The sequence below is a fragment of the Eleutherodactylus coqui genome, chromosome 8 (assembly GCF_035609145.1).
Source record: "Eleutherodactylus coqui strain aEleCoq1 chromosome 8, aEleCoq1.hap1, whole genome shotgun sequence".
Taxonomy (NCBI): Eukaryota; Metazoa; Chordata; class Amphibia; order Anura; family Eleutherodactylidae; genus Eleutherodactylus; species Eleutherodactylus coqui.
In genome coordinates this window covers 177,541,564-177,562,584 of record NC_089844.1, presented here as the reverse complement: position 1 = coordinate 177,562,584, position 21,021 = coordinate 177,541,564, and the positions used below count along the sequence as shown (strand labels likewise).

Here is a 21,021-nt window from a genome sequence, read left to right as displayed (position 1 = left end):
TCAATTCTATGCGCAAAAGAATTAGCGTCCAAATTTTACGTACGGAATCTAATTTTCTCACATTCCGGTGTCATAGAAATGGGAAATTTGGCACGAGCATTGATTATGTCATAAATAGGAAAAGCTAATGGGTCCCAACTCCATTATTCAATTCTATGCGCAAAAGATTTAGCGTCCAAATTTTACGTGCGGAATGTAATTTTCCCACCTTCCGGTGTCATAGAAACGGGAAATTTGGCACGAGCATTGATTATGTCATAAATAGGAAAAGCAAATGGGTCCCAACTCGATTATTCAATTCTATGCGCAAAAGAATTAGCGTCCAAATTTTACGTGCAGAATGTAATTTTTTCACTTTACGGTGTCATAGAAACAGGAAATTTGGCACGAGCATTGATTATGTCATAAATAGTAAAAGCTAATGGGTCCCAACTCCATTATTCAATTCTATGCGCAAAAGAATTAGCGTCCAAATTTTACGTACGGAATCTAATTTTCTCACTTTCCGGTGTCATAGAAACAAGAAATTTGGCACGAGCATTGATTATGTCATAAATAGGAAAAGTTAATAGGTCCTAACTACATTATTCAATTCTATGCACAAAAGAATTAGCGTCCAAATTTTACGTACGGAATCTAATTTTCTCACTTTCCGGTGTCATAGAAAAGGGAAATTTGGCACGAGCATTGATTATGTCATAAATAGGAAAAGCTAATGGGTCCCAACTCGATTATTCAATTCTATGCGCAAAAGAATTAGCGTCCAAATTTTACGTGCGGAATGTAATTTTCTCACTTTCCGGTGTCATAGAAACGGGAAATTTGGCACGAGCATTGATTATGTCATAAATAGGAAAAGCTAATGGGTCCCAACTCGATTATTCAATTCTATGCGCAAAAGAATTAGCGTCCAAATTTTACGTGCGGAATGTAATTTTCTCACTTTCCGGTGTCATAGAAACGGGAAATTTGGCACGAGCATTGATTATGGTTTAAATAGGAAAAGCTATTGGGTCCCAACTCCATTATTCAATTCTAGCGCAAAAGAATTAGCGTCAAAATTTTACGTGCGGAATGTAATTTTCTCACTTTCCGGTGTCATAGAAACGTGAAATTTGGCACGAGCATTGATTATGTCATAAGTAGGAAAAGCTAATGGGTCCCAACTCGATTATTCAATTCTATGCGCAAAAGAATTAGCGTCCAAATGTTACGTGCAGAATGTAATTTTCTCACTTTCCGGTGTCATAGAAACGGGAAATTTGGCACGAGCATTGATTATGTTATAAATAGGAATAGCTAATGGGTCCCAACTCGATTATTCAATTCTATGCGCAAAAGAATTAGCGTCCAAATTTTACGTGCGGAATGTAATTTTCTCACTTTCCGGTGTCATAGAAACGGGAAATTTGGCACGAGCATTGATTATGTCATAAATAGGAAAAGCTAATGGGTCCCAACTCGATTATTCAATTCTATGCGCAAAAGAATTAGCGTCCAAATTTTACGTGCGGAATGTAATTTTCTCACTTTCCGGTGTCATAGAAACGGGAAATTTGGCACGAGCATTGATTATGGTTTAAATAGGAAAAGCTAATGGGTCCCAACTCCATTATTCAATTCTAGCGCAAAAGAATTAGCGTCAAAATTTTACGTGCGGAATATAATTTTCTCACTTTCCGGTGTCATAGAAACGTGAAATTTGGCACGAGCATTGATTATGTCATAAGTAGGAAAAGCTAATGGGTCCCAACTCGATTATTCAATTCTATGCGCAAAAGAATTAGCGTCCAAATTTTACGTGCAGAATGTAATTTTCTCACTTTCCGGTGTCATAGAAACGGGAAATTTGGCACGAGCATTGATTATGTTATAAGTAGGAATAGCTAATGGGTCCCAACTCGATTATTCAATTCTATGCGCAAAAGAATTAGCGTCCAAATTTTACGTGCGGAATGTAATTTTCTCACTTTCCGGTGTCATAGAAACGGGAAATTTGGCACGAGCATTGATTATGTCATAAATAGGAAAAGCTAATGGGTCCCAACTCCATTATTCAATTCTATGTGCAAAAGAATTAGCGTCCAAATTTTACGTACATAATCTAAATCTCTCACTTCCCAATGTCATAGAAACATGAAATTTGGCACAAGCATTGATTGTGTCATAAATATGAAAAGTTAATGGGTCCCAACTCGATTATTCAATTCTAAGCGCAAAAGAACTAGTGTCCAAATTTTACGTACGTAATCTAATTCTCTCACTTCCTGATGTCATTTTATATGAAGGAAACGTCGCATGGTTACCTCCACGTGGTGTTTCCTGGGTAACGCAGAGAACTATGCAAAATGGTGAACATATGTTTTTCCTCAGTATCTCTAAAGTAACCACGACTTCATGAGATTTTCCGTGTGAACACCAGATAAACACCAGTACCAAATTAACTCGGGCGAAGCCGGGTATTTCAGCTAGTATATGTATATATTGTATATGTGACTGTTGGACTGTATATTTTACTAGATGTATCCGCTGCATATGGGACTGCTGGTCTGTATATATCACTATATGTATCCACTATATATGTGACTGCTGGTCTGTATATATCACTATATGTATATACTGTATATGTGACTGCTGATCTGTGTATATCACTATATGTATTCACTGTGTATGTGACTGCTGGTCTGTGTATATCACTAAATGTATCCGCTATATATGTGACTGCTGGTCTGTATATATCCACTATATATGTCACTGCTGGTCTGTATAAATCCCTACATGTATCCACTGTATGTGTATTTTCTGTACATTTTCTCTCCTCTATATTATGTGGCTGCCCCTCATCCTCTCTGACACCAATCATTAACCCCTTAATGATATGGGATGAACAGTTACGTCTTGTGCATTCTAAGTTTGTATGGAGGGAGATCTGGAGCCGATCCCACTCGATAACTGACACCAGCCGGCATCAGCTGTGAGCAGTGGCTTTTTAAAAACACGATGGAAGTTCGGGAGTCCCGTCATCGCATAGCTGGGGGGGGGGGGGGGGGGGGGGGCTGTGTCTTTGCAATGGGAGCCCGGGGCCTTCTGGAGGCTGTCATTAGAGATTGCCTATTAAGTCATGCCTGTGGTGTGGCTTGATAGAGCGCAGTATAATGTAACACTGTGGTGTTGCATTATATTGCATGAATGATTAAACAACCACAAGTTCTTGTCCCCTGTGGGGACTTCAAAAAATGAGTTAAAAAATCAATGTTATTAATTAGAAAAGTAAAACACTAAAAGTTTACAAATAAACACATTCCTATATTTATAATAAAAAAACCAAACAATAAAATTCTAAATCATATTAGCTACCACTGCGTCCGTAAAAGTCTGATCTATTAAAGTAACACATTATTTACGCCTCATAATGAATGTCATCAGAAAAAAAAGTAACACAACGCCACTTCACCTCCAAGAGAAAATGTAATAAAAAGCAATTAAAAAGTCACATGTATTTCAAAATTACTACAGGACGTCCCGCAAAAAATGGGCCTCATAGAACTATGTCAACAGAAAAACAAAAAGGTTATGGCGGTCAGAAGATGACGGCTGAAAATAATTTCATTTTTTTCCAATTGTAATAATGGTACTGACTCACGGAATAAAGTTATTATGTCATTGTTGCTGCAGTGTGTCGCCATAGAAAGAAGACGCACCCAAATACGTTTATTTCTGATTCACTCCAGTTAAAAAAAAATTAAAAGTTTTTCAGTACATTACGTGGTACGTGAAATAGTAGTACTGAAAAATACAACTGGTGCAAAAAACAAGTTTTCAGACGGCGACGCCGATGGATAAATAAAAGAGTTAGGATTTTTTATAAAGTCGGAAGAAAAAAGCAAAAATGAAAATGGAAAAAGGAGCGGACCTTAAGGGGTTAAAGTAAAAAGATGAGAAAAGGCAATAAGAAAAACAGCTAAGAAGCAGGAGACCACAGAGATATAAGATGAGTGCATGCAGCCGCTCACCTGTAACTCATGTCTCCTCTTGGATAATGTTGTCTTCTTCTCTCTGTCCCTCTGTGTTGTATCTTCTTCCCTCTCTCTCTGGGTTGCTGTCTCTCTCTCTCTGTGTCTGTCTCTCCCTCTCTCTGGTGTTGTCTCTGTCCCTCTGTGTTGTATCTTCTTCCCTCTCTCTCTCTCTTCCCCCTACTCTTTCTGGTTTGCTGTCTCTCTCTCTCTATCTCTCTCTCTCTGAGTTGTTGTCTCTGTCACTCTATCTCCCCCTACTCTCTCTCTCTCTGTCTCTCTCTGTCTTTCCCTGGGTTGCTGTCTCTCTCTGCCGGCTCTTGTCTCCTCTTCCTATAAGTCCCCGTCACTCTCTCATTCCCCCTCCCTTTCTTTCTCTTCTACTTTCACTTTTCATTTCTGTCACATGTTTCTGTTCTGACTTCACCCAGGAGGGCGAGAGACGGCGCAGAGGGCAGGACCACCACACGTCAGGGTAATGGAGGGGGGCATGTGTACACCCAGGGGTCATACATGACAATCCGCCATGGGTACGGCTGGTGAGCTCAGCCTCAGGCTTCCTCCTAGTGAGATGTCTGTGGACAGGTTCTCCTAGCAGTTCCGGTATTAGTTGTAGTAATTGTGTTACTGTAGCTCTTCTTACTAGTAGCAGTTATAGTACTTATGGGCGGTGGTTTATGGCGCTGCATGGTGGCGGGTGGAGGCAAACACGTCTTTACCATACAGCACTTATACACTTCACTCTGCAGAATGTCACTATTACATTAACGGGGGGTCTCACATAAAATCCATAATGACCATCCGTGCGAAGGATCTGCGGCAAAACGCTGGCATTGAAAAGCATGAACTTTCGCTTTTTCTTTCACACTCGCAGATACAAATTGCGTATTCCACTAGCAGAAGTAAAAATTGCAGCATGCTTAATTCTGCCATGGACTCCGCGCGGACTGTCTCCATTGAAGCCGATGAAGGCTGTCCAACCAGCAGACCGTATGCAATTAACATTGTGTTTGAGCTGCGGGTACCCGCGTCATCTCTTAGCAACGGCATGGGTAATACAAACATTGAAAGAACTGTACTGCGCATGACTGACAGCGAGCCCCCGCGGTCATCCGCAATACAGGAAAATGAGGTACGCAGGATGACCGGCCGGGCTCACAGCCGGAAACCGCTACAGGCCTCTGACATGCGGAATCCAATCCGGTCATGTGATCCCACCCTAAAGGTTATAAACAAACAGTCACTGGTGACAGGTCACAGACCTTACAGCCTCAAGGGTTAAAGGGGCATTCCGTAGTCTTTCAACTAATGACCTTTCCCTTGAATCTAGGAATCCGATACTCAAAATCCCTGTCCATCAGCTGATCGTCTGGCCCGCTGTCACTGCAATGGGACAGATGTCATCATCAGTGGTCAGTGCTGGCTTCACTCCATTGTAATCAATAGGAGCGCCACACTACTACTCCACTCCCAGGACTAGACATCCTGTCCTGACCATGGCACAGCAGATTTTAATGGAGCGAAGCTGATGATCCCACTTCCTGCCTTGACCACTGATGACAACAGGCTGGATGATTAGCTGAGCTGATGGACGAGGATTCCAAGCGGCAGATCTCCATCGATCAACTACTGATGACCTATTCAGAGGAAAGATCATCAGATGAAAAAGCCCAGAATACCCCTTTAACTATATACAAAGTCCAACCAAGACAGTCTCTGATGCAGTTCCAAGGAAGACCTACTGGGTACAGGGACGATGGCAGGAGGCTGCTCTGGCACAGGGTCTCCTCTCCACACAGCAGCGTCCACTCACCTGGGAAATTATCCATCCTGCAGCTCCATGGCCATAGGGCTGACACATAACATAAAGCACTGACTCTTGTGACCCCGATGGCACTAACCCTGTTGCTGCCTTCTTCCTGGAACCAGCACTCTCTCAGCAGCATTCATCTGGCACTTGGATTTGGAGTGCGATCTGGTCATGGCGAGGGGGCAGACTTCCTCTCCTCCCACATGAATGCTCTTGATGGGCCTTGGGCTGCCACCCAACCGGAGTCAGTGATCAGTAGGTTGTTAGTAGGTGTCCTGGGCTCTGAGATAATCGTGTTTCTGATAATATCATATACTGATCCCAGTTATTGTCAGTCCATGTCCTGCAACTAAGATGCATAGTGATCCAGTCACAAGATGTTCCTCTGCCTTCTATCATCTATAGCTGCAGGATCTCAGGACACACTGGAATTTGTAGTTGTACAACTGAAGAGGCCAGGTTGTAGATCAGCGACGTATTATGTATATATGCAGATGTACATACTCATAATGTGTTGTCTTTAGGAAGAAAAGAAGGTGCCATATACATGACGTAAGTTGGGATGGACCTCCTTGAGTTCTCTCCTTGTCACTTCAATCATTAACACAATGACACCCAGAGATCAGCAGCCACTTACATGAGAACTGACCAGCTTCTCTTCTTTGCATAATCCATTAGCTGCCAATATGAAATCAGGAAAGCTGGATGTAGCAGTTACCTCCCGGGCAGCAGAAGCCAATGCTCTATGGATGATCAACCACCTCAGGTCCCAAACTTACCGGGATCTACTGGGAAGAGTCACCTACCTGCCTATAAGTAACACAAACCAAGCAGAATGGAGATCAGAGATGCAGAAGCAGTCCTTCTCCATCCTCTATCACAGCAGGCACCAAGGAAGGATCAACCTCACCGACGTCACCGACTCCTTGTATGACCGCGAGCTGCAGGAGCTCTCTGATACATTAGGTAAAGTGTAAGAATCTGGAGTGGAGGATATGACTTTATCACATCATGACTGATTGTCCAATGATGGCCACAGATGAGACTGTTGTACCTCAGATTATGAGTGGGATCTGACATTTGCCGTTGGGTAAAACAAGACTACGGCTTGTTTTACCCAATTCTCCCCTGACATAAGTGGCCACCGAGGTGTCACTAGAGTATACGAGTCTGCATTACTCTGTGACATATGTAAGTAGAAGATGGAAAAGAAACTCCAGAGCAGCACCAATTGGAAGGCAGCGTCCCTATGAGCAAATATCAAACCCTCAAACAGGCCTTGTAATCTGTGTAAGGCCGGGTTCACATGGCGCATTTGTACTGCGAATTACGTGCGCAAAATGTGAGTGTGTAATATGCAGCAAATAGAGCCTACTGATCTCAGTGAGTTCTTTCACATGAAAAAATCCCCAATATACTCTGTTTTGGGCACATTTGTGCAGCGCAAGAGCCAATTGAAATGGGCTTTTGTGGTGCTTGCGTAAATGCACAGGACTTATACAGAAATACGGCATATCCGTGGCGCATATATACACAAAATTTATGTGATTTTGTGTGGATTTCTTTGTGTGCGCAAACACGTGGTGTGTTTTAACACAAATACATGGCAAAGCGGGCAAAGCACACGGGTGTAGTCATGTTTCGGCTGCACAAATACGCCACGTGTTTGCGTGGGAAAAATGCGCTTACATCTATTCAAATGAGTCTAAAGGACATAAATTAAACCAGAGTCCTCTCCATATACGAAGTGCTGTTGGGTTTTCACCCCTCTGTATAGATGCACACCCTCTTCCAACATTTAAACGTTCTCATTGCAAGAGACGGTTGTTTGCATTCAAGCAAGTTGCTTCCATTTCATAGTCTAACCCAAGGGCTGAGGCTCTGTGCACATTGGCGTTATGCCCAAGGTGTAGCCACAGGGGTGCAGAGGAAGCATTCATACCCAAGGCTGGAAGGGGCCCAAACGTCTGTTGTCCACATAACAAGACACCGGTGATGCACGTGCAAGGTGAGAGGCCATGACGGCCATGCTAGATCCATTCTGAAGCCAATCCTAATAAACCATGATACATTTACAAACTTAGACCGTATTCATTAACCAGAATGTCCGTTTCAGTAAAAATGGTCTCATGTTAACGAGCAATAGATCAGTCAGGGAGCAAACGCTCACTCATCGTCTGATCTGCTCATTTATGCAAGTGTAAAAATGCTATATGGCCGTCTGCACATCTTCCCGTGTGAATGCAGAGAAGCCAACAGAGCCTCCAGAAGCAGAGCCTTCTTCGCATCCCCAGAGCTGTGCATCTAGAAACTTCTGGCTTTTCCTTAGAACTTTCTAGCCTACCAAAAAGAAAAGGAGGAGTAGAAATAGTCCTGCGCCGGTGCAGACAGGATCACCGATCTCGTTGCCGTCGCTGCAGCCAGCGTAGGTGGTGACGGATATATATTATTTATGGAGAAGAGCTCTATCAAAAAATATATATCTATATATCACCATCACGGGAACAGCTGGGTGAATTTAGGTGAGCGTAGAGTGTTGAGGCAGCGAAAATGCAGTCCTAAGCTCTAGCTCAACTTGAAGTTTGCAAGTTCAATCCCCGCATGCTTCAGGTAGTTGTCTCAAGGTTGACTAAGCCTTCCATCCATTTGATGTCGGTAAAATGAGAACCCAGCTTGGTGGGGGTAATAAATAAATTACCAGAAAGTGCTGCGTAATAAGTTGGCGCTATACAAATATCAAGATTTTTACATTTTAATTTTGACAAGGGACCAGGTGACCATGTGTGGGGCCATGGAAACCCAGGTGAAATGGCAGGCCGAGGAAAAGTGCAGCTTACCAATGACAGCTCTATGGGAATGAATGATTGTAGTAACAATCATTCATCCCCATAAAGTTGATCGTCTACCTGTGTAAATGGCTATGAACGAGTTGTGCTGCTTCGCTTATCACGCTCATTAGATAGTTCTCGGGCCAAGTCATGAGGCCTTGACCTGTGCCTGGCTCAGAGTATAAAGCTAATGGTAAGATCTTTTATCTTCCAAGGCCGTGACAATGTAATGGTGGTAGTAGATGACTTACTAAAGAGTGATGAGGAGGAGAAGAAGCGCATTCTTAAGAACCAGACGAGCCTCGACCGATGGGCCTCACAACTTGTGCTCTTTGCGGAGAATGAGAAGAACCCGATTCCTGCTCACAAACAGCAAGTCCTTCTACAAACCTTCCAGAGAGGTAACAGAGACACTTGTGGCTCCTCCGTCCTCTCCACACACTTTTTTACCACTTGACTGTTCATTATGATGATTGGTGGCCTCCTGCCAGAATTATAGAATGGTAGAGTTGGAAGAGACCTCCAGGGTCATCGGGTCCAACTTCCTACTCAGTGCAGGATTCACTAAGCCATCCAAGACAGATATTTGTCCAGCCTTTGTTTGAACACTTCCATTGAAGGAGAACTCACCACCACCCGTGGTAACCTGTTCCACTCATTGATCACCCTCACTGTCAGAAAGTTTTTTTCTAATTTGTGTCTCCTTTCAGTTTCGTCCCTAGTCTTTCCTTGTGCAAATGAGAAAAGGGCTGACCCCTCTGCACTGTGACAACCCTTCAGATATTTGTGGACAGCTATTAAGTCTCCTCTCAGCCTTCTTTTCTGCAAGCTAAACATTCCCAGATGCTTTAACCGTTCCTCATAGGACATGATTTGCAGACCACTCACCATCTTCGTAACTCTTCTCTAAACTTGCTCCAGTTTGTCTATGTCTTTTTTAAAGTGTGGTGCCCAGAACTGGACACAGTATTCCAGATGAAGTCTGACTAAGGAAGAGTAGAGGGGGATAATGACCTCATGTGATCTAGACTCTATGCTTCTCTTAATACATCCCAGAATTGTGTTTGCCTTTTTGGCTGCTGCATCACATTGTTGACTCATGTTCAGTCGCAGCCCACTGTGCAAGCTTTTCTAGATCTTTTTGAATACTCTCTCTTCCCTAGTGTTAGCTATCCCTCCTAGCTTTTTGTCATCAGCAAATTTGATCAGTTTCCCATCAATTCCCTCCTCCCGATCACTTATAAAAATGTTGAACAACACTGGGCCTAGGGCAGAGCCTTGTGGTACCCCACTTGACACATTCTTCCACTTGGATGTGGAGCCATTTATGACCACTCTTTGAGTATGATCACTCAGCCAGCTGTGAATCCACCTAACAGTTGCCTTGTCAATCCCATATTTGGTCATTTTTTCAATAAGTATAGTATGAGATACTTTGTCTTATTCTTTACTAAAGTCAAGATATACTATATCCACCGCATTTCGCTGATCAACCCAGTCGGTGATTCTGTCATAGAAGGAAATTAGAATCGTATAGCATGACTTATTTGTTACAAACCGATCCTGGCTCTGGTTAATTACTCTATTCTTATCCAAGTACTTGCATACATGCTGTTTAATAATTTGTTCAAAGATCTTTCCCAGTATAGAAGTCAGGCTCACAGGCCTGTAATTTCCTGGATCCACCTTCTTCCCTTTTTTGAAGATAAAGACGACATTTGCCTTTTTTCAATCTTCTGCGACTTCTCCTGTTCTACAGAAATTTTCAAAGATTATGGCGAGTGGTTCAGCAATTACCTCTGCTGCTTCCTTTAGTATCCTAGGATGTAATTCATCTGCACCTGGAGACTTGAATTCATTTAAGTTAGCCAAGTGTTCCTTCTCCATCTCTTTGCTTATAGATAGACTGCATGCTTTTATTCCCCCAATAGCACAGAGACGATCAGTTGATGTTACATCTACATTCTGACAGAAAACAGATACAAAATAGGAATTTTAAAGTTCGGCCTTCTCAACATCATTCTTAACCAATTCACCATTTTCATCTTGTAAGCATCCAACAGAAGATGTGACTCATAGAGGATGTTCTTGATTCCTTTTTGTCTCTTCTCTTCCAGCGCATAAGAAAAATCCACAGCAGCAGCACAATATACTGGTAAGTAGCATGTATACAACAGAGGAAATGGTTCAGTATAAGCAGATGGAACCCATAATCTTACCGAGTGTAGATGTGTAGCTGATACAGGAGCCAGTGCTAAATCTAGTGGGACAAGCAGTATAGATTTACTGATTGGGATTTTGTAGTTATAGACCACCATGGCAGCAGTAGAGGGATATAAGGGGGTTAAAAATTGAGCTTTACATTAAAATAGCTGAACTTTATATACCTTTTATAGACATCTGAGCCATGGAGGCCCTATAGATGGGGCCACACAGATCCCATGCCAGTGCTAACCTTCGTTAGAGAATTGCCTCTTCATTACATCATAACAGCTTTTATCCAATAGTCTCCTGTCTTTGAAACATACACTATCCTGCCAACAGTTAATGGACACTTGAGCAAGACTAAAAAGTAGAGCCTATTTTCATATGTTATACTAAGTGGGGCCTCCTTTGGCCCTGATGTCATCTGATACTCTACGTGACATACTTATTAGTCTGATGCACTTCAGCTGGTATTTCCCTCCATTCATCCTGCAAATGTTTGTCAAGTTCTCTCTAAGAAGATGCATTGGCCTGTCTACAATGGTGAAGGAGCGTCATCATTGGACAGTTGAGCAATGTAAGAACATTCTATGGAATGACAAATCACACTACTGGTTATACCTGGGTGTGGAGGATCCTGGGAAACGTCTTTTAACTGAGTGTGTTGTGCCAACACTAAAGTATGGTGGCGGTTCCGTTACAGTCTTGGTCTGTTGCACCTTCCTGTTGGCACTTTCTGGCCTTGAGAACATACATGTGTGTTTATTCTCCTGTCTAATTACTTATTACATTAGGCCGACTTCACACGGGTATATTTGCACATGCAAAATTTGCATGGGCAATATGCAGAAAATGGAACCTAGTGATTTCAATGGGTTCGTTCACTTGCTCTATTTCCCTGCACATTTGCGTACCAAAAGACTCTATAGAAATCAATGGGCATGCGCAAATACGCTCGGAGATGCGTGAAACACTGCACAATGCCGCAGGAAAAAGGACACATCTGAAACTCATTAATTAACTATTTCAATCGGTGTGGGGTTTTTCCTGCGCACAAATACACATGACTCGCGGGCGCAAAAAGTCTAGTAAAATATGCTGATGCACGTTAAAAAACTTTGTTCATTTCTTAAAAACATTACGCTCGTGCGCACGAAAATACTCCTACACTCATGTGAAGGGGCCTTAGTGTGCGGAGTGCTCTGCTGTAATATGGTATCTACATACATGTATTGGTGATATTGTATGCAGTGTATGGGATTAGTGATGGCCTGTGACATGCTGCCACTAATAATACCAGAGCACTGGTCCTCATATACGTGTCTGCTGTATAATACCTGATGCACCTTATTTGTGTGGCAGTCAGTATTACCCTAGTGGACCCCCGTCTACATTTTACAACCAGCGCCAGCATAGGGAAGATTCAGACGTTTGTTTTTATCCGATGCTCTATATTCAAATGTTCTACTTTTTGAACTTTATGATCTGCGACAAGCTGCTGGCTACTTATTACAGGACTCTGGTCCTTCTGTATATACATGTCTTCCCGATTCACCCTATTTCAATCTGTGTGGTACTCACAGTTACCCTAGTGGACCCCCGTCTGGAATTCCATATCCAGTGTTAGCATTGGGGAAGATTATAAGTCCATCCGTACAGGAAGCGGCGATCTATACTCATACATGTCTTTATGTCTGGAGCCTCACCATAGACGTTAATATGCAGAACGCTTATGTTAATTGAAGGTTGTGACACGCTGATTTGCATAAAGTTGATGAGGTGAAGGTTCCCTGATAAGGATGAGCGAAAGTACTCGTTTCTAGTAATTACTCGATCGAGCACCGCGATTTTCGAGTACTTCAGTACTCGGGTGAAAAGATTCGGGGGGCGCCGGGGGGCTGGGGGAGGCGTGGCGGCGCGGGGGGTAGCAGCGGGGAACAGGGGGGAGCTCTCTCCCTCTCCCCCCCCACTCCCTGCTGCAACCCCCCACTCACCCACGGCGCCCCCTGAATCTTTTCGCCCGAGTACGGAAGTACTCAAAAATCGCGGTACTCGGGTGGAAAAGGGGCGTGGCCGAGTAGGCTCGCTCATCTCTATTCCCTGATATTAAGTAATACCGAGGATGTGGCTTGATTTGCTATGAAGGGAAGCGAGCCTGAAGTGAGCCTCATTAGGTTGGCCATATACAGATGGCAACCAGGAAAAAGTGGCTTAGAAGCTCGGCAATGGTCGTAAATGACTTAAAGTGAAAACAAACGCCTCCAAAGTATAGGAAACGTGAAATATATGATGACAATCAGGGGTAAAAGGTCATATATAAGAAAATGGGGAAAAATTAATCAGGTGATACACCTGAATGCAGGTGAAAAACTACCCTAAGCTCCCTATGAACCGAGTGGAAGACTCAAACTCCCTCCTCAGTATCAAGGGGAATCATTAGACAAGTGCTCATGGTAGATGGCAAAAGGCAGCCAAGAAAACTGTGCTAACAACACTGCTGTTGGCCTCCCAGCATGTTTCACCAGCTCCCTCGTGTCCTTGGGGGAATATCAAGTCGGTTTTTGAGTATTGCTTGTCTTTTTTTTCATCCCATCCGCACTATCAAGTACTATTTCTCTGCTAATCTAGCTGTATTCCAGGGCTACTTTATAGTTAATGGAGAGCTCCCTTTAAGGATCATTTATTCCAATGCGCAGACTGTTACGGTGTTCTGTATTTTATCGGCTTTCAGCGATGGATTAGTAAATCATGCAGGAGACTGTCCCCTTTTTGATATAGAGCATGCGTTATTGTCCCCAGCAATGCATGGGCAAGTAAATGTGTGCTTTCTCCTAATTATCTTGGTGTCAGGTTGTGATTCTGGCATCTGTTGTTCTACGGGTTTCCGTGACCTTCACAGGTGTGGGGTGATTGAGTTGGCTGGGTGTGGAGTTTCTCCAGCCAGCCAATCCCCCTGGTCTGCAGCACATAAATACCAGCTCCTCTGGCTAGAGGATGTTGGTCATTTTATCTATTCTGTGTTATTCACACTCAGAGCTGGATGTTATGCATATTAATCTGAAGTGTTTCTCTCACCTTCCCTGAGGAAGGTCTGGACACTTTTATTCCCTGTCTGCATCTTATGCAGACCCCCTTTCCCTTCCCCTTTTACAGGTGCGGTCTCCAGGCATCTGATGTCTTGTGTGTTGTCAGGTAGGTGATGACTGACGCTGTTTCCTATATGTCAGTTTGGTGCCTAACCTTTACCCCTTGGTGTGAGGACACTTGCACTAGTAATGGTTTGATATCTGTATGCATGAGAGTTCTGAATGGGGCTTCTGTGCTGGGTTTCCTTCACCCTAGGGTTTAGCTTGCATGCATTATGTGTGGTATGTGTCTGTGCAGGTGGCCGGACACGTGTGAACAGTGATGTGTTCTGTGGGTCTGTGCATGGGGCCAGACAAGATGTATGAACGTCCTGTTTTGTGTTGCATGCAATCCCTAGTGTGTTGGTGTGAACAGGCATGCTCAGTGTTTGTGTAGGTGTCCTGACTTGAGGTGTGAACAGTCCTGTTCTCTGTGTTGCTGTGAACTGTGTTCTGTCCTGCTTTGGATCGTTTTCCATCTAGGGTGAGGTAGGTCCCTAGGTTCCAGCCAGAAGCCGTCTTTATGTTCGTCCCGCTTGCAGGCAAGTCTCACATGGTGTTTGTCTCGTTAGATCAGGGACCCTTGAAGTGGGCTTGCAAGCTTAAGTGACTTAGCGAATTCATGAATTAATACCTCATACTTTTATAGCTTTTCCATCTGGTTATGTGTACAGGTATTTATGGTGTGTGCTTTGGTCATCAGTTAGGTCCTTATGTTATGCCGGCCAATTAGTTCAGTTCCAGTTCACTGTCCCTTAGTGTTCCATGTGTTCATTTGTGTAGTATCTCAGGTTACACAGCCAGCATGTCCCGTGTGGATGAAACACTTGGCTTCTGCATAGTATCAGCTTGACATCTCTGGAGACTAAGTGTCTCCTTTTTGTTACTGAGCATGCTTTTCTATTGGCTATAGTTTACTAGAAGTTCCCAGCTGTGATGTAAGCCGGGTTCCACTCTCTTCTCATCTGGTTGGTTATAACGAAGTATGACGGAGTGGGGGAGTTCCAGCCAATCATTGGCCGGGGATTGTGGCACAGGGTTGGTATTGGTGGTTGAATATACCTGCCTTTTTGTGTGATAAATGTGTTTACAAGCTGTCCAGCTCAGTATTGGCCCTGAGTATGCCAAAGAGTGTAGTGTTCCAGAGTTGGACACTACATAAGGTCAATGTAGTAATCGTTTATGTGGTGTATGTTCCTTTGTTGATAGAATTCCTGTTAGAACAGTTAGTCTAGTTCCAGAGAAAGAAGAAGAAACATCAAGTAAAGAGCAGGAGGGAGAAGGAGCTTACAGTGTGGTGAGAAGGAGAGGTGTAGTGAGTACCAGCCAAGTTTACAGACATAATAACAGGAAAAGGCAGAAAAAGAAGATATTTATGAAAGTAAATCCTCTAAGGATGCGCCAACTTAATCTTTTTAATTCTCTTGTAGAAGAAGATGGTATTCATCGTGGGCACTGGTATTCTGCTGTTCCTAGTGGCCCGAAGATTATACAGGAAGAAGGGAACCTTGTAGGCACCACGGATATCAGATCTGGGACCGCTCTTTTGTGGAATCTCATAAATGGAGCAATGCTGATAATACAGGACACCCATAACTGCTATAAACCTGATGACGCCACATAGAGAGGCCATGGCAGTATATATTCATAGGGGGAGATGTATGATGTAGACGCTATCCTTAGAATACCCTGTCAGTTATATTGTGTTAAGATGTAGTAAAATGGTTAAACCTCACTGCGTTGTTTATTATGGGTTGTTATAGTTGGAATATATATAGAAAATGTAGATTGTACCAGGAGCAGATATATCTGCATTGATACAGCAGTGTAGTCAGACCCAGCCATGTCCCCAGAGCGTGCGGAAAGTGACGGAAGCATCTGGATGGGAAGTTAGCAAACAAAACTTTATTAATGTAGCAATAATAAAACACAGTGTTTTGACTTACGTAGGGGGCGTTTGATGAAGACTCCTATACAGGTCGAAACGTTGTGCTGGATTATTAAAGATCATTTGATAAGTCCACACCCAGGTGAATGCTGTCACTTTCTATTCCCTAGTAATAAAGTGTCCATATGAGGCTCCTCATGGAAACCTGATGGATTTCTTGTGATTGTTAGATTACGGTAACTTGTGAATAGCAATTTAACTACATTTACTTACGCTAGGATGCAATGTAGCAGGAACATAGTGCAATCGTATGTTATATGTTGTGCCTACAGTTGCCATATAGCGCTAGCCTCAATATTAAGAAGCCACATTGTGAAATTACAAACGTGCTGATATTTCAGTGTGAGGTGTGACAACAGTATTACGTCATCAGAATTGGCGTTGTTGGGTGGTTAGGATACATCTGCATTAATGTCAATTACGGCACATGTGGTCATAATTCAGGACTCTCATGGCCAGCCATATGTGGCTGCTGAGCTACTAGTTGAGGTCCACTGATTTACAAGATGATATCCCCATATAGTGTGACATCAATATATACACTGTGTGACATGGTCATATACAGCCTGCTGCCACTATGCAAGATTGAAGTGAGTAGATATATGAACTATCATTTGCATCAATATCAAACAGCTGAAGAGGTGAAAGCGTCCAATCAGTGATTGTAGTGCTATCGTCTTCAACCCTAACATGACCCCATCGACTTCTCCTTACCATGGCCAACAGTGTGGGGAACTTTCATTACCGTCAGTAGACAATCCAACCAAGGATCTTCCAGTCTAAGATACAAATAATATTAAAGTTGCCCTCCATCTAGGGACAACATTTTGTCCAAGTACCAAAGGATGGGATTATATTACGTTGTGCGCTTTCCATGCAGCCATCCATCTGCTGGGTCCTGTGGCCTCGGCTCCAGTGATCCAAAATTTTGTCCCTGGACCAGAGGATAGCTTTAACTACTATGAAGTTATCACAACATGAGTATCGGACGAGTTTCGGAGGTTTACACTTGGAGAAGATGGTGGCTATAGACATTGCTACCATCAACCTAAGTTCCTTTTGTGAACAGGGCAAAAAAAGTTTTGCATTGGGAGGGCTTAGTTTCAACCACTGGGCAGAGATTTAGAAGACATTACAAGAAATAATACTTCTGTAACTAGCTTTATCATTTAACGTTCTACTTGAAGGCATAATTTTGCCAAAACAAGCACAAGAAGCTGTTATGACACTTATCCACAAAGAGGGGAAAGACCCTCTGCTCTGCGACAGTTATAGACCCCTTTCTCTCCTAAGCTTAGATTAGAAATTATGGGCAAAACTCCATCCTTATATACTCTAAGGTCATCTATATGAGGGTCCTCTCAGAGAAGAAGGTCAATATTTATAGGATGTAAAGGAATCACAGAAAGTTCTTATCAAGGATGGTCCTCTCAAAGAGGTGGTCTCTCATAGAAGATTCATTGTATTCAGTCTTCTCCACAGTGATGGGATTAGTTTTCTTCTTTTTTCTTTCAGCATTCGTCTTCTTCTTTCTTCTAATTTTACCTGTTTCTTCCCACTTCCTTTGTATTTCTTCTTCATCAGTCTCCTTTCTTCTTCTTCCTTCTCTCTTACTTTCCCCCTCATTTTTCTTCTTTCTTGCTGGGACTCTCGCTCATATTTTCCTTCTAGGTTTGTTGCTCAGACAACTTTTTCCCCTCATCTTTCTTTTTTCCATCTACAGATTACTGTAGTGAATATAGGTTAGTACAAGCTCTTTCTGCTCCAGGATCTCCTCCGTAGTGTTTGATAACTGCACATATGAACCTCAGGACTTTCTCATGTTTGGATGTTGTTTTTTGTGACCCTCAGAAGTGTAGTTTTCCAGGGTACTCCTAAGTTTTGAAGTCTGCCATAACTTGCCCCCTGTTTCTGTGGCTCTAGTGCAGGGGTGTCAAACTTATTTTAACCAAGGGCCACATCAGGCTTATGGTGACCTTCAAAGGGCCGATTGTAAGACAGTACAGTAAGGGCGTGTTCACACAAGCGTATTTGCGTACATAATATGCAGTGAATAGAGGCCATTGATTTCAGTGAGTTCATCCACATGATGTATATTGTCACACAGCATGACCTATTTTGTTGCGTACTACGCACCCCAATAACCCACTGGAGTTAATGGGCCGCGCAAATACCTGGTGAATGCGCAGGAAACCTATGTTTTCACTGCATATTTGCGCACCATTTCACCATCTGCGTTCTTTTTTGTGTGCCCAAGTATGCAGGCATAAGCGATTATCGATTGCGCAAATACGCAGCGTATTTGTACAACCAAAATACGATTACGCCCGTGTGAACGAGCCCTAATAGCGACCCCCATAGTGGCTCCAGTAGTAGCAGGGTACCCCACAGTGGCCCAGTAGTAATAGCCCCTAAGCAATATTAACCCCCCCTCATCAAAATTAACCCTCCCCTTCAGCAATATTAATCCCCCCCTTAGTAATATTAACCGCCCCAGCAATATTAACCCCCCATCAGCAATATTAACTCGCCCCCCCCCCCCCCTCAGCAATATTAAACTCCCCCCTCGGCAATATTAACCTACCCCCCAGCAATATTAACCCCCTCCTCAGCAAAATTACCCCCCCCCTCTGCGATATTAACCCTCCCCTCAGCAATATTAACCCCCCTCAGCAATATTAACCCCCCCCCCTCAGCAATATTAACTCCCCCACCCTCCCTCAAAAATATTAACGCCCCCTCAGCAATATTAAATCCTCCCCCTCAGCAACATTAACACTCCCCTAAGCAATATTAAACTCCCCCTCAGAAACATTAACCCCCCAGCAATATTAAACTACACCCCTCAGCAACATTAAACTACCCCCCTCAGCAATATTAACCCTCCCCTCAGCAATATTAACCCCTTCAGCATTATCATCCCCACCAGCAATATTACCCCCCCTCAGCAATATTAACTCCTCCCCTTCAGCAATATTAACCCCCCCCCAGCAACATTAACCCCCCCAGCAATATTAAACTACCCTCCTCAGCAACATTACTCTCCACCCTCAGCAACATTAACACCCCCCCAGCAATATTAAACTCCTCACCCCCCAACCCATATACTTACCTCCTCCTTGCTGTCAGCGCCGCTCCCCCTCTGCTCGCGCTGAGCCCGGATGCACACTGACGTCAGTGTGTGCGCCCAGCACGCTTCCTCCCTGAGTCCTCTCCTGCGGAACGGAGGCACAGGGGACTCAGGGGAGGAGGATCCCGACTGCACACTGACGTCAGAGTGTGCGCCGGGATCAGCAGTAACAGCGTGATTACCAGTGGGTAGCTGCGGCACCCCAGCTGGTAATCGCTGCAGTAGTGAGCGGCCGTCGGCACGTCGCGGGCCGAAGAAAAAAAGGCAGCGGGTCGGATTCGGCCCGCGGGCCTTGTGTTTGACACATGTGCTCTAATGGGTTAGTACAACGATGCACATCATATTCTTTAAATTCTTTCATCAGTCTTACATGATTTCTATCATTTCCCAGGAAAGCAGTTGTTTCAGTTATTCACTAAGATTTCCTTATTGCTGTTCTTGAGGTTTGCACTTAGGGGTCCCCTGGTTTTCAAATTTGAAACCCTTTTTGAGAGATCTGGTTTAGCTGCAGGGCCCCCAGGCCATTACCCCAGGGGTCGTCTCAGTGTAGTAACATGGATATGGATGGGTCAGAAAAACCATAGCACAGTACTGGATGGGCAAGTAGTGACGTAGACATTATAACAGGCGGAGGTAAATACAGGCAGAGTTCATGCAACATGGAGAGACAAGTTGAGGGCATTCAAGTCAACAAAACAGGCTGACCAAGATTACAAAAGGTAGAATACAGGAAAGCTGGGTACACAGACACAGGTTTAACCAGGAGTAAAATCACTTTCACATGGAACCGTTTACTAAAGCAAGTGGGGAATGGTGCCTTAAATAACCCAAGAAACACCAGATGTTAGGACTTCAACCTGAGACCTCTTACACTCCAGTCAGCAGCTCTCCCCCCCTGACCTATCCAGGGTTTGGACAGTTCCTTGCTGAAACCCAGCCTTGTTCTATGTTTTCTTGCTTTTGCTAAGTCCACTTCATGTCTCCCTGCCCTGGCTCCACCCTGCTACTAATTAGGACTTCCTATAAAAGCCTGACCATACCTCAGATCCAGTGCATGATTATTGTGCTCCACCGCTTTGATCAAGCTCCTCTTCCTCCTGCTCCTTTGCAATTGCACCAATACCTCCTGCTGCTGACCTCTGACTTCCATTTGATTATGCTTCCATCTCATCCCATTGTACAGCATACTGATACCTCCTGCTGCTGAACTCTGACTTCCATTTGATTATGCTTCCATTTCATCCCATTGTACAGCATACTGATACCTCCTGCTGCTGAACTCTGGCTTCCATTTGACTACGCTTCCTTCTCATCCCATTGTCCAAATCACAGAAGATAGAGAATCACAGATGCAGAGGGAACTAATTTATAAAATGCCCAAATCACAGAAGATGAGAATCACAGAGGCAACTAATTTATAAAATGCCCATTGTACTGCATACCATGACTTCCCAAAAATGACTCCTGGCTATCTTGGCTACTCTTCAGTGACCGGCACGGCTACTACACCTGCGTCTCTATTCCAGCGCCGGTAAGACAAAGCACCAGAATTGGCCAGGGAAAGGAAAGCTGGGTGTGCAAGCCAACTGCCCTGTGGGAGACACAGATAGCTGGAGGGATGTTGCGGCATCTGCCACACAGAAGGGACTAAAAACGCCCCTGGAAGTGACTGGCCTGACTCACCATGGATGAGATTTGTCTATAATTGTGACTTAGATACAATAAGACCACATTTTGGTAACAATCAATGAAGGAATCCTGGAATCCCAAAGGAGTCACTTACTTTTCCTTGCAACTATACCAAATGTATATGAATTCAGAAATCCTGGGAGTCCCAAAGGGTTCACTTTCTTTTGTTTTCAATTTTACCCAGTATATATAAGTATAGAAGCCTTCCTGTTGTCTTAAGCTGTTACATGTTCCTCCTGAAGTGCCTAACTGTATGTTATATGAGAAGTAAGT

The 21,021-nt window shown here is 43.6% G+C and overlaps 2 protein-coding genes across 9 annotated transcripts in view; one reads left to right on the top strand and one right to left on the bottom strand.

Annotated features, from left to right (window-relative positions):
- LOC136577246 (golgin subfamily A member 6-like protein 7) overlaps positions 1–4,143 on the bottom strand; it is a 28,446-nt gene extending 24,303 nt beyond the window's left edge. The window contains exon 1 of the mRNA XM_066577062.1: positions 4,014–4,143. Coding sequence (XP_066433159.1) covers positions 4,014–4,024 — 11 coding nt within the window. The 5' untranslated portion in view covers positions 4,025–4,143. The remainder of the gene's footprint in view (positions 1–4,013) is intronic.
- Positions 4,144–4,360: 217 nt separating this feature from the next.
- Positions 4,361–15,716, top strand: LOC136577247 (uncharacterized). Of its 8 annotated transcripts, XM_066577065.1 has the most exons (7): positions 4,403–4,488; positions 6,348–6,375; positions 6,502–6,789; positions 8,867–9,052; positions 10,769–10,806; positions 13,984–14,048; positions 15,412–15,716. In XM_066577065.1, the coding sequence occupies exons 3-7, from the start codon at positions 6,510–6,512 to the stop codon at positions 15,455–15,457; spliced, it is 615 nt and encodes a 204-aa protein (XP_066433162.1). In that variant the 5' UTR covers positions 4,403–4,488; positions 6,348–6,375; positions 6,502–6,509; the 3' UTR covers positions 15,458–15,716. The 8 variants fall into 8 exon arrangements, with proteins under 8 accessions (XP_066433161.1, XP_066433163.1, XP_066433160.1 ...); XM_066577064.1 differs by lacking the exon at positions 6,348–6,375 and having other exon boundaries at positions 4,361–4,488; XM_066577066.1 differs by having other exon boundaries at positions 4,390–4,488; positions 6,348–6,789; positions 15,415–15,716.
- Positions 15,717–21,021: the final 5,305 nt, after the last annotated feature.